The sequence below is a fragment of the Chiloscyllium plagiosum genome, unplaced genomic scaffold (assembly GCF_037043375.1).
Source record: "Chiloscyllium plagiosum isolate Xiang-an unplaced genomic scaffold, Cpla_swu_hap1 HiC_scaffold_29, whole genome shotgun sequence".
Lineage (NCBI taxonomy): Eukaryota > Metazoa > Chordata > Chondrichthyes > Orectolobiformes > Hemiscylliidae > Chiloscyllium > Chiloscyllium plagiosum.
In genome coordinates, this window is record NW_028270167.1 from 3,369,416 (window position 1) to 3,395,047 (window position 25,632).

Consider the following 25,632-nt stretch of genomic DNA (forward strand, 5'->3'; position numbering starts at 1 on the left):
CATAATGTTTCTGTTGTGTCAAAGTTACCAGGAAATAGAAACAGTTCAAGTCTCTGAAAGGCGAGCTTAGACCAGCAGTTGGTTTGACACAGGCACTGGGTCCTTGTGATGAACTGTCAGTGAGCACACTCACACTTGGTAACATCCTGAAATGTTTAATGTTTGCCATGAACTGGCTTTGATTTAAAGGGAATTGATGAGGAAATGAGTGCACTGTCAAAGGTCCCGCCTTTGTGTTTATGAACTGAATCTTTCAGTGTCACAGAGAAAGAGTCAGAGGTGAACTGAGATGGAGAGGAACAGGCACAGAGTGAGAAGGAGAGAAGGAGGGAGGAAGGGAGGGAGTGAGGCAAAGAGAGAGAGAGAGCAGGGGACAGAGAGCGGAATCTTGTTGGGGCATTGGGGCATCACCCCTGATGGTTGCAGAAGGGTAAGGGGCATGGCCTCTACTAGGCAAGGCCCCTCCACCACCTTGAACCAGGAGCCACTTGGGCAGTGGTGAAGACAGACCAACTGACCATCCCCGGAAAAGAGGAGCCAGGTAGAAAGCTCACTTACTGAGAGCGACCGGCCAATCAGAAGGTGGCAGGTCCCATACTCGGGACCACTGCACGGGAGGTGGAGGCAGAGGCTGCTGCGGGAGGGCGAGTCGCAGGTAAGGATTGTGAGGAAGGGGCCTGGTGGGTGACGGGTTGTGGGGAGAGGGTTCAGTGGTGGGGGGGGGGGGGGGGGGGGGTCAGCAGCAAGGCTGAGGAAGTGGGGGGGAAGGTAGGATTGACCCTCAGTAGGTTCAAGCACTGACTGACTTTGATCCAGGGACCTTCCTGCCCAGAGGAACAAGGAATAAAAGTAGGCCAATCAGCCCTTCCGATCTGCGCTGCCCCTCCATACAATCCTGGTCACTGGGATTTTCAACTCAACCCTACGTTTCCACATATCCCTGATTACCAAGGAGGTGAACAATAAGCAAGAATCCTTCTGCCTCTGTCTTCAAGATATTGGAAGATTTTGCATCCCCTGCCTCTTCAGCAAGGGAATTCCACAAACTCAACCGTTGGAGAGAACAAAATGTTTCTACATCTCAGTCTGAAATGGCGGTCCCTTATTTTTGAACAGAACCCTTGTTTCAGAGGAAACATCCTATCCAGATCCAGCCAGTCCTGTCCCCTCAGCAAGTGCTCCGTCGAAGATTCATTTTGGTTGCGAGGGTATCTGAGGCTTTGGGATTGATTCCAATCCCTGTGTACCAATACCAACCGCTGTGTACCAATACCAATCCCTGTGTACCAATACCAATCACAGTGTACCAATACTAATCGCTGTGTACTGATACCAATCACTGTGTACCAACACTAATCGCTGTGTACCAATACCAATCACAGTGTACCAATACCCATCACAGTGTACCAATACCAACCGCTGTGTACCAATACCAATCACTGTGTACCAACACTAATCGCTGTGTACCAATACCAATCACTGTGTACCGATACCAATCCCAGTGTACCAATACCAATCGCTGTGTACCAACACTAATCGCTGTGTACCAATACCAATTCACTGTGTACCGATACCAATCCCAGTGTACCAATACCAATCGCTGTGTACCAACACTAATCGCTGTGTACCAATACCAATTCACTGTGTACCGATACCAATCCCAGTGTACCAATACCAATCAGTGTCTACCAATTCCGATCGCTGTGTCCTGATCATTGGAGAACAGCTCAGTGGGAACACTGCCCCTCAGGACCTTTATGTGTTTCAATGAAGTTTCCTCTGATTCATATGAAGCCCAGAGGATACAGAGTCAGCCTTTTCTCATCGGGCAACCACCTCATTATGGGCATTAGTAAACCTTGTCTGAGCTGCCTCTACCAGACTGATATCCCTCAGGTGAGTATGGTGTGAGGCTGGCTACATGGTCAGAGTTGTTATGCACTCTGCACGGTGACAGATCCCGCTCAATCTCAGCTGCTGGATGAGGCCTGGACATGGTCATACATGGCTGAAAGATCAACCACAGGCTTTCCTGCTCACAGCCTCACGGCCTAATCTACCAGAAGGAGGAAGGCAGCATACAGTGGCACTCCTGATGTAATTTGTTGGTGATATGCACTGTCACATTGTCATCATCTGTTTGATGAAACCACAAACATTTGCACCTGAAAATCTGAAGCCTGCAATTACTGGAATCTGATTCTGAAGGAATGTAATGTGAATTATAAATGTAATGTGAATTATAAATGTAATGTGAATTATAAATGTAATGTAGATTATAAATGTAATGTAGATTAAAAGGACAGAGGAGTTCCAATTTGTCTTTGTACTTCTACAAAAAAAATCATCATTCAAAATATACAGGATTCATTTTACAGCAGACATGCATCCAAAAAATGTAAAAGACACTGAATACTCAAATTATTAAAACACATTTGCAGTACATGAGGTTGAGAACAGCGTGTGACATTGAGTTGAACTGCTGAACTTTACAGGTCTCATAACAAGGGACAGGATCCTCCAATTAATCCAATCAATTACATTGAATAAAACAAGAGAGAAATGCAATTGTTTTCAACATTTAACCAAGTGTTTAAAGAAGCTATATCAAGTGATCAATAACCAGGGCATTATGTGATCAATAAACATACTTTTCAGTCAATAACATTGTTATATGATCAATAATACAATACAGAACCGAATTGTGATCAATAACAATATTATACAAACACTAATTGTTGTTTGATCACTAAATGGGACATTTTACTGAACTTTTGATAGAATCAAGCCCCAGGGAGTTTAATAAAGGCAGTGTTAGAGACTCTGACTCCCCCCCCCGCCCACCTCACCGTGTGTCAGCAATTGCCAGGGGTAGGAGCCTGTTGTGAGCTCACTGTGTAATACAGTCCCTGCACCATGTGGTGGGGCTGGTTTCTACCTGTTTGTGGTAGGGATGCTGTGCTAATCTTTAATGGAGCCTGTACAATGTTGTCCCACTAGGCACAGCAGTAAATCTCCGAAACAGAACAGAAAACGCAGCCAATGTGGAAGATAAGTGCGTGGCTGGAACAATGGAAGGCGAATGTTTTGGAGCTCATTCTCAATCTGACTGCATCGCGTTCAGAAACTGATCGGAATGTTCTGCAATCAAAGTGATTCATTTTTAATGCCCATCCCTCCCTTCATCCAGTTCAATATTGGCTTAGCTGTTACGGAAATTGTGGATGAAAGTTATCCTCCTCTCAAACATCGGCCTTAACTAACCATGGTCCATGGCCCGACATCAATGTTATTCATGGAAACTGGTCAGCTGTTTGAGAATTAAATTTCTCCTCTCTCACTGGATTCTCTGCTGTTGGTGTGAGGTTGTATTTTTAGGGATTTCTAGGACCCTAATGTTTACAGATTGGCTTTTGCAAATGGAACTACACAGGGACATAATTCAGGACTAAAGAAAGGTCACTGAACCATCACAAGTACAGTGCCACAGTATGCCATGGCGTTAGGAATAACCCAGTGCTCTTTCCCTGTTTTCCAGACTTGCCTTACTGTTTTCAAACCTCCTCTCGCTGTTTAGTGCGGATTCATGTGCTTAGCTCTTTTGTAGGCTCTGGTCCAGTCTGGCGATGCATAGTGGAGCATGTTTACGAAGTACATTTTCTGCACACAATTTCTGGCTGAAACTTTGGTTCCTTTGGAGACTGAGTGCGTGTATTCTAATTCCCATTCCATCTCGGTGATTTTACTGATGTTGAGATTCAAAGATCTTGAAGCTAAGATCGAATACCTGCACTACGACACAAAAAAAACCCAGCCAGAATCCAGGAGACATTTTATATTTTGGGTAAATGGCTTGTCATTTTACCTGTCCTTAAAGCTGAAATTTGAAATAGTGCTTCCATCCTGAAAAACATGTTTCGTGTAATCTACGCTGTGCAGGCCTCAGATATCATAGTGCAACAATAGAAATTGGACATCCCATCCTAAGGGAGACGAAATGGATTTGGTCCATTGGAATTTTTCTGAGGGAGTCAACGTACCTGGAATATTGGAATTCCACCCCAATGCTGGGAATAGATGGGGATTGGATTGATTCACTCCAACACTATGGGAGAAATTTGGAAGAATTTGGGAGAAATTTGGTGAATTGGAAATTCTACCCCAGTTTAACAGTAACATTGACATTTTTATTAGAGTAAAAGGGATGGGATTTTGGAGATTGGGAGGGAATGGGAAGGGGATTAAAGAAAAGCATTCCTTGCGAAGATCCTCATGATGATCATTTCTAAGTTGTTAAAAACAAAAACAGTGGAATCATTGTTTAGCTAAAGCAGAGCTGGCCTCATGGAGAGGCAAAAGAAGCAGATTCTAACTAATGCCAGTCTCTGGGTTCTTATAACAATCACATGCTATCTCCCTACCAGCTTGGTTCAAGATTATCTCTTAATTAATCCTTAGTTTTTATATAACAAGGGACACTTGCTTTAAAATAAAAATCCAGTTGGGATCATTAGACTATAAACTATTATATCAACAATTCTATACAGAGCATTCTTCCATCACTAAAATAATTCTTTCAAAGTGCTCCAACATTGTCCAACGTGCTCCTGAGTTTTACACTGCAGAGAGATATTTGCCTCCACCTTGACTCTTTGGTGAATGCAGGATTCTCTGCGTTTTTGTTATTCATTCATGGGATGGCGCATCAGAGGCTAGGCCAGCACTTACTGTCCATCCTGCATTGCCCTAGCCAACCACATTGCTGTGGGTTGAGAGTCATGTATTGGCCAGGCCAGGTAAGGATGGCAGTTTCCCTGCCTGAAGGACATCAGTGAACCAGATGGGTTTTTCTCACAATCGATTCATGATTGTTAATTCCAGATTTTTATTGAATTCACGTTCCACCACCTGCCATGGGGGGATTGAAACCCAGGTCCCCAGAGCATTACCTGGTCTCTGGATTAACAGCCCAGTGAGAATATGACTAGGCCACTGCCTCCTCCCCCTCACCTGAGGCCAATAGTCACCGCCCTGAAGTTAGCCTGAGTCCCTGCGTGAAGGAGGAAGGGGACATTAGTCAGGACTCCTGCTCACTAACCAGCAAATCCTAGCTGAGTTGATGGCTGAGGGCAGAATCGCATTTAGCTTCAGTGGCAATGTGTTCAATGCTCTGGCCAGACATTAGATTTCGGGAGCTGCAACCCGAGGCTTCACAACAGGATCAAGTGAAACTGAAAAAGTATTTGTTCTGTTATCCTCGGGGAGCTTGTAACTGACAGGTTCTATGCAACCTCTGTGATTAAAAAATGTCCCAGGTTATATAAGGGGCTGTTACTACTCCTAGGTTTCTCATTTCCTTGATTCCTTTCTGCCTTTTGACCTTTAGACAACACCTCACCCAGTCCCCAGTCCCCAGCACCCACATCTGTCCCATCCTTCAGACAGTTCCAAGGTGAATGATAGTGACGCGTCATTTTTATTGATTTGCTTTCTGAATAAAGTTGTAGGTTTCAGTTTTTGACTGAACTCTTACAACTGTTAGAGGGTCAATTTCTACCCAATCTGTAGGGTGTTAAACCCTCCGACTCCCAGCCCTCCTTTGTGCACAGACTGTCTGAATTTGAAAGGTACTGTATGGTTGGGTAAAGAGGAGGGGGGGGTCTAGGCTATGGGTTGCAAATTTCCCAGCCCAGTCTGAAGTCTCAGGAACCCGCACGTCCGGAAGGGTCCATCCTGGAGGAGGATCTACCTTCAAAAGGAGGCATCGCACTGGTCACACACATAAGCAACACTCTCTGCCATTGGCCAACCATCATGGCAACATGGGGATAAGCAGCCAATGAGAGAAGAGGCTGGTCTTGGACACTGGGGATCCACTGCTCACGATTGACAGAGAGTCTCGCTGGTTATTGATCAGCCGGGGGGGTCAAGGGGCAATGATAACGAAAGACCAGGCTTGCAAAGCAGAAGGGGTCCTGAATGGAGATAAAGACTTGGATTCAGTGCATCAAACACAGCGGCAGCGGCAGCATTGTATACCCACCATCACTTGCACAAAAACAATATCAAACGCCACTAACAACTTCCAACATTGTCCCCACCCACCCCACCCCTCCCTCATTCCCCCACCCTGGAGCATGCAGCAGTATCTGAGCGGCTAACAATTCCTGATCGGGTCAGTTCGACAGCACTTGGGATAGCTGGTCAGCATGGACGAGTTGGACCAAAGGGTCTGTTTCTGTGCTGTATATCTCTATGACTCTATGACTATCACCCAGGGTCCAGGCTGCTCCGCCTTCTCAGTGTTCCCCTTTGACTTTCCTGTTCCAAGTCAGGGCATTAACCCTTTCCAAACCAGCACATTCGAACCGTCTGTGCCCTGTGTGTGTGCACCCCATGTATCATCGCAGGGAGTGAAACAAAACGTCCATTGCTGTTGGTTAACAAAGGGTTAAGCAGCTTCCCTGGCCACTGTCTCTGAAGGCGGGGTTTGGAGTTGCTGGACAGTGTGCTGATGGTCACTGCTGGTCATTTAGACATACTGTTCCTTCGGGAGAATATAAGGGGCCCGAGACCCAGGCTGGGGGTATCTGTGGGAGGAGTTGGGGTGGCGAGGAATGTCGGGCGGTCTGTACGATAACTGATTATAAATAGGGTGGAGTTGCTCCAAATAGTCATCATGGTAATCGCGCTGGCCACTCACGTATTCATCCTCATCTGATAATTCTTCATAGCGGTTCCCATTGTACTGCGGAGATAAAAACACACAGGTCTAAAAACATTTCACAATCAGCTTTGTGTTGAACTTTGAGAAACCTAGCAGCAGAGAGCCATCAATAACATTGTTGTAGTGGCCCGGCTGTCCCTCACTGGGATGGAAGCCAGCTGGGTGGCACCCTTCCTCATCTCCAGTCTTCACAAGCAAGTGGAGCACTGAACTCATCCACTGTTCATGTGTCTGAGTTCACATGTATTCTCTCTCTCAGACACAGACACAGACACAGACACACTCACACAGAGATACTCACACACAGACAAACACAGACAGAGGTACATACATACAGACACATGCGCACACATGGATATACACACACACACACAGACATAGACATACACACAGAGGTATACACACACACATGCAGACATAGATGCACAGACACAGGTATACAGATATGCAGATATACACGCACACAGACACATACACAGATGCAGACAGGGACAAACACAGACACACATACAGATACAAAGACACACAAACACAGATGCACAAGGACACACGTACAGAAACAATTATACATGGATGCTGTCTGACTCGCTGTGATTTGTTGTTTTCTACAGTAATTTGCTTCAACAGAGACACACCGATATACACATACTGGCATACACACATATACACATACACAGACATGAACAGAGACACATATACACACACAAACGTGTGCATACACACATATACACATACACAGACATGAACAGAGACACATATACACACACAAACGTGTGCATACACACATATACACACACAGGCATGCCACAGAGACACATGTACTTTTTGGGAATTGCAAAGCCAGTAAATGCACCCAATAGAAGCTAAAGTAACCAGACTATCTCTTACTCACTCTCCACACATGGTCATTGCACGGTTAGCTTGGATGGCTGGTTTGTGATGGAGACTGATGCCGACAGTGTGGGTTCAATACCTGTATCAGCTGAGGTTACTGTGAAGGTGCTGCTTTCCCAACCTCTGCCCTGACCTGAGACATGGTGAACCTCAGGTTAAACTCACCACCAGCCATCTCTCAGCAATGAGACAGCAGCCCAATGGTTCCCTGGGACAATGGTGATGATTGCTCGTGTTCTGCTGTAACCTCAAAATGCTGCTTTCATTTCCCAGTGCCTGCCTGACCTCACCCTGTGTATCTGTACATGTTCCTCCAGCTCAGCAACACGCTGAGCCCTCTGCTCTCTTTCACTGCTGACCTCTTGTTAACCTCCAATTTTAGTTGCTCCAAAGTTGGCTGTGCCTTCCATAGTCTGGGCTCTGGAAATCCCCAACAAACATCTCCTCCTCGCTTGCCTCATCACTTTCTCCCTCTGCTCCTCACTCTCTTTTGGTGGGTGTGGGTGAGGAGGAGTGGAGGTAGAGAGAACCAACTGGTCACAGTGACGATTGAATCATGATGGGTGGGTGTGGCTGATGGCTGCCTTTCTCCAAGGTACTGAATTCAGCACCTTCTCAGTGTGTTTACTGACCAGACCACAGACATTCACGGAACAGGAGGATGCTGGGCTAATTCCCAGTCAGAGCCAGAGCTAAGCTCAGCTCTTTTAGCATATATACGATTAGTGTGGAGTCTGCTGTATCTGTGAACCCAACCAGTCACTACTGTGTAGATTCCCCAATATCAACGGACCAGGCAATTAATTGCTGATCTTAACTTTGGCAAAGATTACAAATCAATGGAAGGCGATGGCTCAGTAGTATTATCACTAGACTGTTAATCCAGAAACCCAGGTAAGGTTTTAGGGACCCAGGTTCGAAACCCACCTCAGTAGATGATGTAATTTGAACTCAGTAAAATCTGGAATTAAGAGTCTAATGATGGCCATGTATCCATTGACAATTGTTGGAAAAACCTACCTGGTGACTATTTGTGAGGAGTTTGCACATTCTCCCCGTGTCTGCATGGGTTTCCTCCCACAGTCCAAACATGTGCAGGTTGGGGTGGATTGGCCATGCTAAGTTGTCCATTGTATTCAGGGATGTGTCAGTTAGGTGCATGAGTCAGGGATAAATATAAGGTTGGGGAATGGGTCAGTGTGGACTTGTAGGGCCAAAGGGCCTGTTTCCACACTGTATGGATACTAATGACTTTTAGGGAACGAAAATGCCAACCTTACCTGGTCTGGCCTACATGTGACTCCAGACCCATAGCAATGTGATTGACTTTAACTGCCTTCTGGGAAATTAGGGATGGCCAATAAATGCTGGCTTAGCCAGTGACACCCTCTTCCCATGGATGAATAAAAAAATCAATTCGCTGCAGCACTGAGAAACAGAAAGGGGGAGATCAACATGTGAAATGACAATTACGCTGCAATAGGGTGATCCTGTTTGGTGTCTGTTTCTGTAACACACTTAACAGCAGTGTTTAATTAGGTATTAGTCTGCATGCGAGCTGGTGAGAGATCAATGCTTTCTCAGTGTGGTTTGAGTAATACAAAGTCTGAGAATTCCTTTGAGGATCTTGCAGATATCAGTCCAAAATCCGAAAATATTCCAGGCTACTTTAAAAAGTCTGAGCATTCTCTCTGTCTCATTTCTATCAAGAATTGATTTCTTTTCTGATTTGAAGTAACTTTGATGATTTGGGATCACAAGTTTTCCTGCTGTTCCTAATGAGCCTGCTGCTATAGAGGGAACCCCACATTCTGAACCTGATAGCCTTTCCTGAACAGTTTGTACCTCTCCCGAAAACTCAATTCCTGTGACTCATTTCCACTTCAGAAGCTGCTCAGGGGTTGACCATTTCCTTGCTGGTTCTCCCTGATTCCCTCAGGGACTTTTAGGTAAGTACATGAATATTGAGGGATATGGACAACCCCAACCCCAACCTCACCATCAAACCGGCAGACAAGGGAGGCGCAGTAGTAGTTTGGCGCACCGACCTTTACACCGCTGAGGCCAAACGCCAGCTCGCGGACACCTCCTCCTACTGCCCCCTTGACCATGACCCCACCTCCCACCACCAAACCATCATCTCCCAGACCATCCATAACCTCATCACCTCGGGGGACCTCCCATCCACCGCCTCCAACCTCATAGTCCCACAACCCCGCACCGCCCGCTTCTACCTCCTGCCCAAAATCCACAAACCTGACTGCCCCGGCCGACCCATTGTCTCAGCCTGCTCCTGCCCCATCGAACTCATCTCCGCATACCTCGACACGGTCCTGTCCCCCTTAGTCCAAGAACTCCCCACCTACGTTCAGGACACCACCCACGCCCTCCACCTCCTCCATGATTTTCGCTACCCCAGTCCCCAACGCCTTATCTTCACCATGGACATCCAGTCCCTGTACACCTCCATCCCCCATCACGAAGGACTCAAAGCCCTCCGCTTCTTCCTTTCCCGCCGTACCAACCAGTACCCTTCCACTGACACCCTCCTTCGACTGACTGAACTGGTCCTCACCCTGAACAACTTCTCTTTCCAATCCTCCCACTTCCTCCAAACCAAAGGAGTAGCCATGGGCACCTGCATGGGCCCCAGCTATGCCTGCCTCTTCGTAGGGTATGTGGAACAATCCATCTTCCGCAGCTACACTGGCACCACACCCCACCTTTTCCTCCGCTACATCGATTACCGTATCGGCGCTGCCTCATGCTCCCACGAGGAGGTTGAACAGTTCATCCACTTTACCAACACCTTCCACCCCGACCTCAAATTCACCTGGACTGTCTCAGACTCCTCCCTCCCCTTCCTAGACCTTTCCATTTCTATCTCGGGCGACCGAATCAACACGGACATTTACTATAAACTGACCGACTCCCACAGCTACCTAGACTACACCTCCACCCACCCTGCCCCCTGTAAAAACGCCATCCCATATTCCCAATTCCTTCGTCTCCGCTGCATCTGCTCCCAGTTCCAATACTGTACAACCCAGATGGCCTCCTTCTTCAAAGACCGCAATTTCCCCCAGACGTGATCGACGATACCCTCCACTGCATCTCCTCCACTTCCCGCTCCTCCGCCCTTGAACCCCGCCCCTCCAACCGCCACCAGGACAGAACCCCGTCCTCACCTACCACCCCACCAATCTCCATATACAGCGTATCATCCGCCATCATTTCCGCCACCTCCAAACGGACCCCACCACCAGGGATATATTTCCCTCCCCACCCCTATCAGCATTCCAAAAAGACTACTCCCTCCGTGATTCCCTCGTCAGGTCTACACCCCCCACCAACCCAACCTCCACTCCCGGCACTTCCCCTGCAACCGCAAGAAATGCAAAACTTGCGCCCACACCTCCCCCTTCACTTCCCTCCAAGGCCCCAAGGGATCCTTCCATATCCGCCACAAATTCACCTGCACCTCCACACACATCATTTATTGCATCTGCTGCACCCGATGTGGCCTCCTCTATATTGGGGAGACAGGCCGCCTACTTGCGGAACGTTTCAGAGAACACCTCTGGGACACCCGGACCAACCAACCCATCCACCCCATGGCTCAACACTTCAACTCCCCCTCCCACTCCACCAAGGACATGCAGGTCCTTGGACTCCTCCATCGCCAGACCATAGCAACACGATGGTTGGAGGAAGACCGCCTCATCTTCCGCCTAGGAACCCTCCAACCACAAGGGATGAACTCAGATTTCTCCAGTTTCCTCATTTCCCCTCCCCCCACCCTGTCTCAGTCAAATCCCTCGAACTCAGCACCGCCTTCCTAACCTGCAATCTTCTTCCTGACCTCTCCGCCCCCACCCCCACTCTGGGCTTTCACCCTCACCTTGACCTCCCTCCACCTATCGCATTTCCAACGCCCCTCCCACAAGTCCCTCCTCCCTATCTTTTATCTTAGCCTCCTGGACACACTTTCCTCATTCCTGAACAAGGGCTCATGCCCGAAACGTCGATTCTCCTGCTCCTTGGATGCTGCCTGACCTGCTGCGCTTTTCCAGCAACACATTTTCAGCTCGGATATGGACATAAGGCAGGTGGAAGAGATTAGTTGAATTAGGCGTCATGTTTGGCACAACATGGAGGGCTGAAGGGCCTGTTCCTGTGCTGTACTGTTCGATGTTCTAATTCCGATCTCTCTGAGTTCCAGTTCTCTGCCATGACAGGGCTTGTGGTCTGATTTTCCACGGATACTGTGGAGACCTGCAGCCATTTGTCACACAGGTGCTGGAGGGTTATGGGATTGTACTGTGCAGTCGTGCTGACCTGAGGGAGTGGTGCCATGTGATTGCTGTGTTACCATTCTCAGCAGCTGAAGGAGCATTCCCTTCAGCAGGAGCTGTCAGACACAGCCTCAGTTACTCCTACACCTGTCAGTTGCTTTGCAAACTTGTGTCTCCTCTTGGTCCCTGTGGGTTCGGCTTTTAAGCATCACTGTGATAGCTCTCTGTAATTGTCCCCATCCTTGTCACTATAATTAAGTCATACCTTTCCTGTTCCCACTATCACTGTGCTCCCTAGCCTTGTCCTTCACCGTCCTTGAAGTGACACTGAGCTGACAGTGGAAAGCTGGGTATAAATTACTAACAGATCAACATCCCACTGGCTGAAGCCATGTTCAGATGCCTGCACAGTACAGGAATACTATCAAGCAGAATGTCTGTTAACAGAGGCAGATATCTTCCCTGCACCCGTTACCGCCCCCACACCCAACACTGTTTTTTTGAGACTGCTGTGACATTTCAGCTCTTTGCTCTGGCGAGACTAGCTTTCCCAGTGAGTGTGAACTGTGTCCGGGGATCACTCATTTTCCAGGAGAGGCAGGAATCAGGGAGGAATAAGGTCAACGTCCTGGTCCCTCTCACTGGACACAGAGCTCCACCTGCAATGTGTAACTGTGAGTGAATGTGGTAACCAGCCAGTTCCCCCACACTGTACTAAACTGGTTCTGATGGAGTGTTGCCAAACCAAGAGACCTTGGAGTGCGGGTACATAGTTCCTTGAAAGTGGAATTACAGGTAGACACGGTGGTGAAGAAGGTGTTTGGGATGCTTTCCTTCATTGGTCGTTGCACTGCGTAGAGGAGTTGGGAGGTAGTGTTGTGGCTATACAGGACGTTAGTTCGGCTACTTGTGGAATAGTGTGTGTAATTCTGGTTTCCCTGCTGTAGGAAGGATGTCATGAAACCTGAAAGGGTTCAGAAAAGATTTACAAAGATGTTGCTGGGAAAGGAGTATTTGAGTCAAAGGGAGAGACTGAACAGGCTGGGGCTGTTTTCCCTGGAGCGTCGGAGGATGAGGGGTGACCTTATAGAGGTTTATAAAATCATGAGGGGCATGGATAGGGTAAATAGACAAAGTCTTTCCCTGGGGTCTGCAAATCCAGAACTAGAAGGCATAGGTTTAAGGTGAGAGGGGAAAGATATAAAAGAGACCTAAGGGGCAACTTTTTCACGCAGAGGGTGGTACGTGTATGGAATGAACTGCCAGAGGATGTGGTGGAGGCTGGTACAATTGCAACATTTAAAAGGCATTTGGATGGGTATATGAATAGGAAGGGTTTGGAGGGATATGGGCCAGGTGCTGGCAAATGGGACCAGACTGGATTGGGATATCTGGTCAGCATGGACGGGTTGGACCGAAGGGTCTGTTTCCAGGCTGTACATCTCTATGACTCTATGATATTGCTGTTCATTTGCAGCTCATTTTGTAACTGCCTGGGTTAATCTCCACTAATCTATTAAATTGTTCACTCACTGTCAACAGTTTCCCAGCAAAAGTCTTGCTCCATCAGACGGTGCCACAAGATCATACAACATAGGAGGAGAAGAGCCAGGCCATTCAGCCCATTGAGTCTTTTCCACCATTCAAGGTGATCATGTGGGATCTAATAATCCTCTCCACTTTCCTGCTTTCTCTCTATAACCCTCAATTCGCCCCATTACTAATGAAAAATCTGTCGACCTCAGCCTTGACTACACGTATAGACCCAGGGTCTATGCTGAAGAATTCCACAGATTCACTCCCCCCCGGGAGGAGATGTTCCTTCTTAACTCTGTCTTAAATGGGAAACCTCTGACTCTGAGATACGTAATGTTTTCTGGTCACATGGAGAAACAACTTGTTTATATCTACCCTGTCAAACCTATTAAGAATCTTGAATGTATCAATATGGTCATCTATCATTCTTTTAAACTGAGGTAAATACAGGCCCAATCTACTCAACCTCTCCTCATAAGACACTCCCTCAATGCTATCAGTCAGGTGAGTGAACCTTCCCTGGACTGCCTCCAACACCAATGTATCTCTCCGTAGGGAAGGGGGCGCAATGATTGGCTGCTTTTCCTTCAAAGCACAGGTGTGTGTCGCTAGCATTTAAAACCTTTTCATTTTATTGTCTGTGAGATGTGGGTGTCAGCACTCTCTGCCCATCCACAACCTGTTCAGGAGTAGGCGAAGTCTCCCTGACCCCCCCCCCCCCACCAACCCTGCTCCGAGACAGAGACCCTCACACAAGATGCTTCAGTGAAAGGGGAGTTTGGAACGGGCATTCTGCACCAGACCCCCTTAACCAAGGATAGAATTCTTGCAACAATCCGGGAACAAACATTTACAGAAACACTTGCATTTGTTATGCAGCATGCCATGAGGGATACAACCAGGCCAGCAATGATGCAGGATGTTCAATTAGGGACACATCATTTTAACACATTAGGGTATCTCTGGTTAGGTGGGAGTAACGATTGTCCTGTCTATCACTCAGTGCATGCACTAGGAGTCCCTCTGGAGCTGGGGAGCACTTCACAAAGAGCTCAGCGTGCATGGGTGTGCAGATTACACAAAGGGACAAGAGGGGGCAGTGCAGAAGTGTACCTGGAGGTGATAGGTCTGAGGGAAAAGCCTGCAAAGGCATGCTTTAGCGTAAGTTAGGCTGGATAGTTGCATACTCGACAAGGTCTCCACCAGCGTGAATGGAAGTCCGAGGGCTGGCGTGTGAAGAGGCCAGAGCAGTCGTGTCAAGCTCAGCATATTGGATGTCATAGTCCTTGGCACCAGGAGTGGTCTAGAGTGACAGGAGGCAGAGAGAGAGGGAAACAGAGAGAGAGAGAGAGAGGGAGAGAGAGAGGGTGTGGAGAGAGAGAGGGGGGGTAGAGAGAGAGGGGGAGAGGGGAGACAGGGGGGGAGAGAGAGAGGGATGGGGGCAGAAAGGGGGGAAGAGAGACAGGAAGAGAGGAAGGGGGGAGAGAGAGAGACAGATGGGGGGAGAGGGGGGAAAGGCGGGGAGAGAGGGGAGAGAGAGAGGGGTGAGAGAGAGATAGAGAGAGGGGGAGAGAGAGAGAGATATAGAGAGGGGGAGAGAGAGGGGGAGAGAGGAAACGAGAGAGAGACGGAGAGAGAGGGAGAGAGAGAGAGATAGAGAGGGGAGAGAGAGGGGACAGAGGGTGGAGAGAAAAAGAGAGGGGAGAAAGGCAGAGAGAGGGAGAGAGAGAGAAGGGGAAAGAGAGAGGGAGAGAGAGAGAGAGAGAGGGGGGAAAGTGAGAGAGAGAAAGAGGGGGAGGGGGGAGAGAGAGAAAGTGAGAGGGGGAGAGAGGGAGAGAGAGAGGGGGTGGGGGGGAGCATTCCAGGAAAGAAAGGAAACACAAGAAAGGGGAGAAAATGTCAGTAACAGAGGAAAAAATTGAAAAAATGGAACTTGTGCAGAAATATTTTAAAAAGAGTAAACATTCTGCTAATGAGTGAACTAATATACAATACAAGTTGGCATTAGGCCCAGATTACAGTCAACTCAACTAACAGTCACTTCATCTGTAACATCAACAAATGAACAAATTCAAATCTGACCATTACTGTGTGACTGAAAAGAAACCAGATCCCATTGGGAATGCCCAGCATTCCCTTAGTTTCACACCACTCAGCACTCTCTGCTGCTACCATCGGGAATCTGTTTTATTCACTCACAGGATGTGGGGGGGGGTCACTGACTGGGCCGTCCCTAGTTGCCCCTTGAGAAGGTGGGGATGAGCTGCCTTCTTGAACCGTGGCAGTCCAGGTACTATAGGTTGACCCACAATGCTCTTAGGGAGGGAATTCCAGGAGCTTGGATGTTTTGAAGGAACGGCGATATATTTCCAAGTCAGGAGGGTGAGTGGCTTGGAGGGGAACTTGCAGGGGGTGGTGTTCCCATGTAGCTGCAGCCCTTGTCCTTCTAGATGGAAGTGGTTGTGGGTTTGGATGATGCTGTCAGAGGGACCTTGGTAAGTTATTCCAGTGCATCTTGTAGGTGGTAATCACTGCTACCACTCTGCATTTATGGTGGATGAATTTTATAGAAAGGATTGAATTTATATAGCATCTTTCTTGGACTCAGGATCTCAAAGAGCATTTCCAAAGTTTAGGAAACACAACAGGAGTCCATAAATAACAATCGCAAAATCTCTGATTCTAACCCTGGCCCTGTCTTTTACTGACTTTTCATAAATGGAAGGAAAGCTGAACAGGTCAGTGTATTCCATCTGAAGGTGTAACCAAGATCAGGGCATCAGTAAAACAACTCGAATCACACTCAAAGGCAGAAGGAAAACCCCATCTGTTTGTGGAAGATTCTTTCTCCCAGTCTTAGGTGTCTGTGTTTCTGGTTTACACGAAGGAATACCGTATCAGGAGGTGTGCTCCAGGGGAACTGACTGCATTGGGAGAACCACCTGACTGATACGCCAGTATGAATCGACGTTTCGGGCATAAGCCCTTCTTCAGGAAATGCCCGAAACGTCGATTCTCCAGTTCCTTGGATGCTGCCTGACCTGCTGCGCTTTTCCAGCAACACATTTTCAGCTCTGATCTCCAGCATCTGCAGACCTCACTTTCTCCTGATACACCAGTATGTCTAGCAATGAGGAAGGTAAGTGGTGTGTTTATGTCTCCTGCAATGGAATGCAATTGTTAGGGACTATTGCTGCAGGATGTTGGTGGAACCACACCTGGAATATCTTGGATAATTTCAATCTTCCTACAAAAGGAAGGATACACTCGCTTTAACCAAAGTGCAAGTGAGGGTCACTAGACTGATTGCTTCACAAGACAGAGTTATCTTGTGAGCAGAATGAAGTTTAGCCTCTGGACTTTTGAAGATTGAGATCTTCTCTATCAGCAAAGCTCTGAAAGGTTTGACAGGGTAGACACTGAGAGGCTGATTCCGCCCAGGCTGCAGAGATTTCATTGATGATAAGGCATCATCTGCTTAGGGTTGAGACGTGGAGAAGTGTTTCCACTCAGAGGGTTATGAATCTCCGGAAGGCACTGGCCCACAGCGTTGTGGATGCTCGGTCACTGAGTACGCCCAAGGCTGAGCTTCATAGATATCCCACTCAAAAAGGAATATGGGTTTTGGATAGGAAAATGGCATTGAGTCAGACGGTAGCTAGCATTATATTGAATGACAGGGGTGAGGGGCTGAATGGCCTTCTCCTGTTGCTATTTCTCATGTTCTGTTGTCAGTTTGTTGTGATGACTACAGTTCTATAACAGTACACTTTCAATGGACGAAATCATACTTAGAATGCTGTTTCGTCATGGTTAAAAGATCCTGCAATACTGTTAAATAAGTTCCTGCCTGTTTCCAATCAGTTCACTGTAATGCCTGGGAAAGGTTTCCATTGTTGGGAGAACATTAACGTGTATGATAGAATGGTGATATTGATTACCAGGACTCGGGAAACTGATGAGAGTGGATGCGACACAGTGCAGCCCTGAACAGACAGTCTAATGATGAGTCGATTACGCCATAAACAGACCCACTCACATTCAGATCACTCACAACCATCACAAGCAGCCTCAGCAGCATCTCTGTGAGGCAGAAAGAGGGCACAGTATCTGGAAAAAAAATCTCACTAGTGCAGGTAGAACACAGTGTGTCCCAATTCGTACAACAGAATAAAACTAATTCAGGGAAAATTGGTTTCCTGCTAGTTTTTCTCACAAACACATTGTCAAGATGACACAGCAGTAAAAGTATTCATAGATATAGAAACCTGTCCCCCCAGTGAGAGTCAGTGCGTGTGGGACACCGTACCCCAGTGAGAGTCAGTCTGTGTGGGGAACCCCGTACCCCTGTGAGAGTCAGTGTGTGTGTGGGGAACCCCGTACCCCAGTGAGAGTCAGTGCGTGTGGGACCCCGTACCCCAGTGACAGTCAGTGTGTGGGGGGGACCCTGTACCCCAGTGACAGTCAGTGTGTGGGGGGGACCCTGTACCCCAGTGAGAGTCAGTGCGTGGGGGACCGCGTACCCCAGTGAGAGACAGTGTGTGGGGGGGACCCTGTACCCCAGTGAGAGTCAGTGTGTGGGGGGGACCCTGTACCCAGTGAGAGACAGTGTGTGTGGGGGACCCTGTACCCCAGTGAGAGTCAGTGCGTGGGGGACCGCGTACCCCAGTGTGTGTGGAACCCCGTACCCCAGTGAGAGTCAGTGTGTGTGGGGGACCCTGTACCCCAGTGAGAGTCAGTGCGTGGGGGACCGCGTACCCCAGTGTGTGTGGAACCCCGTACCCCAGTGAGAGTCAGTGTGTGGGGGGGACCCTGTACCCCAGTGAGAGTCAGTGTGTGTGGGTCCCTGTACCCCAGTGAGAGTCAGTGTGTGTGGGTCCCTGTACCCCAGTGAGAGTCAGTGTGTGGGGGACACCGTACCCCAGTGAGAGTCAGTGTGTGGGGGGGACCCTGTACCCCAGTGAGAGTCAGTGTGTGGGGGACACCGTACCCCAGTGAGAGTCAGTGCGTGGGGGACACCGTACCCCAGTGACAGTCAGTGTGTGGGGGGGACCCTGTACCCCAGTGAGAGTCAGTGTGTGGGGGGGACCCTGTACCCAGTGAGAGACAGTGTGTGTGGGGGACCCTGTACCCCAGTGAGAGTCAGTGCGTGGGGGACCGCGTACCCCAGTGAGAGACAGTGTGTGGGGGGGACCCTGTACCCCAGTGAGAGTCAGTGTGTGGGGGGGACCCTGTACCCAGTGAGAGACAGTGTGTGTGGGGGACCCTGTACCCCAGTGAGAGTCAGTGCGTGGGGGACCGCGTACCCCAGTGTGTGTGGAACCCCGTACCCCAGTGAGAGTCAGTGTGTGTGGGGGTCCCTGTACCCCACTGAGAGTCAGTGTGTGGGGGGGACCCCGTACCCCAATGAGAGTCAGTGTGTGGGGAACCCCGTCCCCCAGTGAAAGTCAGTGTGTGGGGGGTCCCTGTATCCCAGTGAGAGTCAGTGTGTGGGGGAGCCCCGTACCCCAGTGAGAGTCAGTGTGTGTGGGTCCCTGTACCCCAGTGAGAGTCAGTGTGTGTGGGTCCCTGTACCCCAGTGAGAGTCAGTGTGTGTGGGTCCCTGTACCCCAGTGAGAGTCAGTGTGTGGGGGGGGACCCTGTACCCCAGTGAGAGTCAGTGTGTGGGGAACCCCGTCCCCCAGTGAGAGTCAGTGTGTGGGGAACCCCGTACCCCAGTGAGAGTCAGTGTGTGGGGAACCCCATCCCCCAGTGAGAGACAGTGTGTGTGGGGGCCCCGTACCCCAGTGAGAGTCAGTGTGTGGGGGGGACCCTGTACCCCAGTGAGAGTCAGTGTGTGGGGGGGACCCTGTACCCCAGTGAGAGTCAGTGTGTGTGGGGGACCCTGTACCCCAGTGAGAGACAGTCTGTGTGGGGGACCCTGTACCCCAGTGAGAGACAGTGTGTGTGGGGGACCCTGTACCCCAGTGAGAGACAGTGTGTGTGGGGGACCCTGTACCCCAGTGAGAGACAGTCTGTGTGGGGGACCCTGTACCCCAGTGAGAGACAGTGTGTGTGGGGGACCCTGTACCCCAGTGAGAGACAGTGTGTGTGGGGGACCCTGTACCCCAGTGAGAGACAGTCTGTGTGGGGGACCCTGTACCCCAGTGAGAGTCATTGCGTGGGGGACCGCGTACCCCATGTGTGTAGGAACCCCATACCCCAGTGAGAGTCAGTGTGTGTGGGACCCCGTACCCCAGTGAGAGACAGTGTGTGTGGGGGACCCTGTACCCCAGTGAGAGTCAGTGTGTGTGGGGGACCCTGTACCCCAGTGAGAGACAGTGTGTGGGGGGGACTCTGTACCCCAGTGAGAGTCAGTGTCTGTGGACCCCGTACCCCAGTGAGAGTCAGTGTGTGGGGGGGACCCTTTACCCCAGTGAGAGTCAGTGTGTGGGGGGGACCCTGTACCCCAGTGAGAGTCAGTGTGTGTGGGGGACCCTGTACCCCAGTGAGAGTCATTGCGTGGGGGACCGCGTACCCCAGTGTGTGTAGGAACCCCATACCCCAGTGAGAGTCAGTGCGTGGGGGACCGCGTACCCCAGTGAGAGACAGTGTGTGTGGGGGACCCTGTACCCCAGTGAGAGTCAGTGTGTGGGGGGGACCCTGTACCCCAGTGAGAGTCAGTGTGTGTGGGGGACCCTGTACCCCAGTGAGAGACAGTCTGTGTGGGGGACCCTGTACCCCAGTGAGAGACAGTGTGTGTGGGGGACCCTGTACCCCAGTGAGAGACAGTGTGTGTGGGTCCCTGTACCCCAGTGAGAGTCAGTGTGTGGGGGGGACTCTGTACCCCAGTGAGAGTCAGTGTGTGGGGGGGACCCTGTACCCCAGTGAGAGTCAGTGTGTGTGGGGGACCCTGTACCCCAGTGAGAGACAGTGTGTGTGGGGGACCCTGTACCCCAGTGAGAGACAGTGTGTGTGGGGGACCCTGTACCCCAGTGAGAGTCAGTGCGTGGGGGACCGCGTACCCCAGTGTGTGTGGGACCCCATACCCCAATGAGAGTCAGTGTGTGTGGGACCCCGTACCCCAGTGAGAGACAGTGTGTGTGGGGGACCCTGTACCCCAGTGAGAGTCAGTGTGTGGGGGGGACTCTGTACCCCAGTGAGAGTCAGTGTGTGGGGGGGACCCTTTACCCCAGTGAGAGTCAGTGTGTGGGGGGAACCCCGTCCCCCAGTGAGAGTCAGTGTGTGGGGGGGACCCTGTACCCCAGTGAGAGTCAGTGCGTGGGGGGGACCCTGTACCCCAGTGAGAGTCAGTGTGTGGGGGGGACCCTGTACCCCAGTGAGAGTCAGTGCGTGGGGGGGACCCTTTACCCCAGTGAGAGTCAGTGTGTGTGGGGGACCCTTTACCCCAGTGAGAGTCAGTGTGTGGGGGGAACCCCGTCCCCCAGTGAGAGTCAGTGTGTGTGGGGAACCCTGTCCCCCAGTGAGAGTCAGTGTGTGTGGGGGCCCCATACCCCAGTGAGAGTCAGTGTGTGGGGGGGACTCTGTACCCCAGTGAGAGTCAGTGTGTGGGGAACCCCGTCCCCCAGTGAGAGTCAGCGTGTGGGGGGGACCCTGTACCCCAGTGAGAGTCAGTGTGTGTGGGTCCCTGTACCCCAGTGAGAGTCAGTGTGTGTGGGGACCCCGTACCCCAGTGAGAGTCAGTGTGTGGGGAACCCCATCCCCCAGTGAGAGACAGTGTGTGTGGGGGCCCCGTACCCCAGTGAGAGTCAGTGTGTGGGGGGGACCCTGTACCCCAGTGAGAGTCAGTGTGTGGGGGAGACCCTGTACCCCAGTGAGAGTCAGTGTGTGTGGAGAACCCTGTACCCCAGTGAGAGTCAGTGTGTGTGGGGGACCCTGTACCCCAGTGAGAGACAGTCTGTGTGGGGGACCCTGTACCCCAGTGAGAGACAGTGTGTGTGGGGGACCCTGTACCCCAGTGAGAGACAGTGTGTGTGGGGGACCCTGTACCCCAGTGAGAGTCATTGCGTGGGGGACCGCGTACCCCAGTGTGTGTGGGACCCCATACCCCATTGAGAGTCAGTGTGTGTGGGGGACCCTGTACCCCAGTGAGAGTCAGTGCGTGGGGGACCCCGTACCCCAGTGTGTGTGGAACCCCGTACCCCAGTGAGAGTCAGTGTGTGGGGGGGATCCTGTACCCCAGTGAGAGTCAGTGTGTGTGGGGGACCCTGTACCCCAGTGAGAGACAGTGTGTGTGGGGGACCCTGTACCCCAGTGAGAGACAGTGTGTGTGGGGGACCCTGTACCCCAGTGAGAGTCAGTGCGTGGGGGACCGCGTACCCCAGTGTGTGTGGGACCCCATACCCCAATGAGAGTCAGTGTGTGTGGGACCCCGTACCCCAGTGAGAGACAGTGTGTGTGGGGGACCCTGTACCCCAGTGAGAGTCAGTGTGTGGGGGGGACTCTGTACCCCAGTGAGAGTCAGTGTCTGTGGACCCCGTACCCCAGTGAGAGTCAGTGTGTGGGGGGGACCCTTTACCCCAGTGAGAGTCAGTGTGTGGGGGGAACCCCGTCCCCCAGTGAGAGTCAGTGTGTGGGGGGGACCCTGTACCCCAGTGAGAGTCAGTGTGTGGGGGGGACCCTGTACCCCAGTGAGAGTCAGTGCGTGGGGGGGACCCTTTACCCCAGTGAGAGTCAGTGTGTGTGGGGGACCCTTTACCCCAGTGAGAGTCAGTGTGTGGGGGGAACCCCGTCCCCCAGTGAGAGTCAGTGTGTGTGGGGAACCCTGTCCCCCAGTGAGAGTCAGTGTGTGTGGGGGCCCCATACCCCAGTGAGAGTCAGTGTGTGTGGGGGCCCCATACCCCAGTGAGAGTCAGTGTGTGGGGGGGACCCTGTACCCCAGTGAGAGTCAGTGTGTGGGGGGGACCCTGTACCCCAGTGAGAGTCAGTGCGTGGGGGGGACCCTTTACCCCAGTGAGAGTCAGTGTGTGGGGGGAACCCCGTCCCCCAGTGAGAGTCAGTGTGTGTGGGGAACCCTGTCCCCCAGTGAGAGTCAGTGTGTGTGGGGGCCCCATACCCCAGTGAGAGTCAGTGTGTGTGGGGGCCCCATACCCCAGTGAGAGTCAGTGTGTGGGGGGGACCCTGTACCCCAGTGAGAGTCAGTGTGTGGGGGGGACCCTGTACCCCAGTGAGAGTCAGTGTGTGGGGGGGACTCTGTACCCCAGTGAGAGTCAGTGTGTGGGGGGGACTCTGTACCCCAGTGAGAGTCAGTGTGTGGGGGGGGGCCCTGTACCCCAGTGAGAGTCAGTGTGTGGGGGGGCCCTGTACCCCAGTGAGAGTCAGTGTGTGGGGGGGACCCTGTACCCCAGTGAGAGTCAGTGTGTGTGGGTCCCTGTACCCCAGTGAGAGTCAGTGTGTGTGGGTCCCTGTACCCCAGTGAGAGTCAGTGTGTGGGGGTCCCTGTACCCCAGTGAGAGTCAGTGTGTGAGGAACCCCGTCCCCCAGCGAGAGTCAGTGTGTGTGGGTCCCTGTACCCCAGTGAGAGTCAGTGTGTGTGGGTCCCTGTACCCCAGTGAGAGTCAGTGTGTGTGGGTCCCTGTACCCCAGTGAGAGTCAGTGTGTGTGGGTCCCTGTACCCCAGTGAGAGTCAGTGTGTGAGGAATCCCGTCCCCCAGTGAGAGTCAGTGTGTGGGGGACCCTGTACCCCAGTGAGAGTCAGTGTGTGGGGGGGGGGACCCTGTACCCCAGTGAGAGTCAGTGTGTGGGGGGGGGACCCTGTACCCCAGTGAGAGTCAGTGTGTGGGGGGGGACCCTGTACCCCAGTGAGAGTCAGTGTGTGGGGGACTCTAGAAGATCTAAAAATGGTGGCTTGGAGAGATTGTGATAAACTTGAAGCTCAGTGTGGGATGAATGTTGTGGTAAATTGTGTTGGAGCTGAGCTCAGGCAGATACATCGCCCCATGATCCCGTGTAGACCTGGCAACGATTAACCAACATCACAGCCCATAGAGGAAACTCCGTGGGACAATGTGAGACATGATGAGGAGCAAGTTAAATGTCAGCACAGTTTTAGAATCCTCCAGTTGACTTTAACCTCAGATCTCTTCCTACACAGACTGATAATATTACTTTCCATATGTAATCCTGTGTATGTCTGACTCTCGCTCTCTTGCTCCCTCCTCAGCATGTTCTCCTCTCCTCACCCATTATTCCCCGATAGCTCAAAACCTGGAACAAAAACAGAAATTGCTGGAAGGGTGACTGGACCTGAAACATTACCTCTGATTTCTCTCCACAGATCCTGCCAGACCTGCTGAGCTTTTCCAGCGATTTCTGTTTCTGTCTCTGATTTCCAGAATCTGTAGCTGATTTGGTTTTTATTTATCTCAGTCCCTGGGCCAGTTTTGTTTCTCTGCCTCTTTCTGGAGGATTTCAAAATACAAACTGACCATTGATCATGGTGTCCTGACTGAATTGCTCTTCTGTGCGATTCTTTTTAACCTGGGATTCTGGACCACCTCCTGGCAGCTCAACAAAAATTATTCAAACAATGTTCTGATAGGGGTAGGGTGTGATCTGAGTTCTGTTCGTTTTCAGAAATACACAAGGTCCTGTTTCTCCAACAGCCTGTGTGTTCAGTGACCTACACTCATCACATAACCTCCTGATTTTAAAAGTGTTATCCTGGTTTTCAAATTCCCTCATGGCTTCACCCTCTCTCCCCCCCCAAGAGACTGACTGTCTCTAACTCTGGCCCTTTGCTCAGCTCTGATTATAATTCCCTCCGAGCTGGTGTCTGGGCCTCATGTTCTCTCCCCGACCCTCTCCACCTCTCTCCCTCACTCAGTCTCATCCTTCAAACAGTTCATCCAATCCATCCTTTTGGTGTGTCGTGTGGTCTCTGTTCTCTAACAGCTACTTACCTGGTCAATTTCTGTGATGGCAGCATTCCTATACAGCACCTTGGGAGACGTTATCTTATTAGAAGAGCTACATAAAACTAAGTTGTTGTTTGAATTGTGTTGGGGGCTGGGTTGGAGGAGGCAGTGGGGTGGGGGTGAGTATCTGACCTCGTGGGGAGGTACCAGCTTTGGTGGGGGGGGGTGGTGAGGGTGGTATCTGACCCTGGGGCGACTGATCTTGAGCTGATCCTTTACTGCGGATTGGTCTGGGTGCAGCTGACAATCTATGGATCATCAACCTCAGAACTTTCTGATTGGCTGCAGTTCCCAAGGTGACCCACTTCCTTGGAGCCGCGATGAGTCGGTTAGGAATTTAATATGGGGTGAAGGGGAGAATCAAGGCCACTCAGGGTCTGAAACCCTTCATCAGGAAGAGCTCAGTCACCTCGAAATCTTTGATCATTTTAGAGACAACGGGAGAACCAGAGGGAGAGGGGGAGAAAGGGAGGGAGGGAGAGGGGGAGAGAGGGAGGGAGGGAGAGGGGGAGGGAGGGAGAGGGGGAGAGAGGGAGGGAGAGAGAGGGGGAGAGAGGGAGGAAGGAAGAGGGGGAGAGAAGGAGGGAGGGAGAGGGGGAGAGAGGGAGGGAGAGAGAGGGGGAGAGAGGGAGGGAGAGAGAGGGGGAGAGAGGGAGGGAGGGAGAGGGGGAGAGAGGGAGGGAGGGAAAGGGGGAGAGAAGGGGGAGAAGGAGAGGGAGGGAGAGGGAGGGAGAGAGAGAGAGAGAGGGGAGAGAGGGAGAGGGAGGGAGAGGGGAAGATAGAGAGACAGAGACTGACAGAGGGGCAGAGAGAGAGGGAGGGAGAGGGGGAGAGAGGGAGGAATAGGGGGAGAGAGAGAGGGGAGAGAGAGAGAGAGACAGAGGAGGGAAGAAAGAGTGAGGGGAGAATTGAGAGAGGGAGAGGAGAGAGGGAGATAGATGGAGGGGAAGACAGGGAGAGGGAGGGACCGGGGAAATAGGGAGAATGAGAGGGTGTGAGATGGAAAATAGGAAATATAGAGAAAAGACACCAGGTGAAGAGATGACAAAAGATATCGAGAGAGAGAGAAGAAGATGGAGACAGATAGAAAAGAGCCAAATAGAGAGCAACTGAGAGTGGGTTTGACATAGCCTGATACTGAGAGACCCAGAACAGAAACACAATCAGAGCAAGAACGAGAAGGAAATACAGGAAGAGAAAACAGAACAGGGACTGCACATGATAGAGACAGAGAGTGTGTGTGTGTGTGTGAGAGAGAGGGAAA

At 51.0% G+C, this 25,632-nt stretch overlaps 1 protein-coding gene across 3 annotated transcripts in view; it reads right to left on the bottom strand.

Moving 5' to 3' along the window:
* Window positions 1–2,311: 2,311 nt before the first annotated feature.
* Window positions 2,312–25,632, bottom strand: part of nectin1b (nectin cell adhesion molecule 1b) — a 557,504-nt gene continuing 534,183 nt past the window's right edge. For 2 of the 3 annotated variants that reach the window (XM_087976315.1, XM_087976313.1), the window contains 2 exons: window positions 14,566–14,755; window positions 6,613–6,748 (listed from right to left, as the gene is read on the bottom strand). In XM_087976315.1, the coding sequence (XP_087832441.1) occupies window positions 14,609–14,755 (147 nt within the window). In that variant the 3' untranslated portion in view covers window positions 6,613–6,748; window positions 14,566–14,608. Of the gene's footprint in view, window positions 6,749–14,565; window positions 14,756–25,632 lie in introns of all 3 variants that reach the window. The other variant, XM_087976317.1, reaches the window with a different exon arrangement.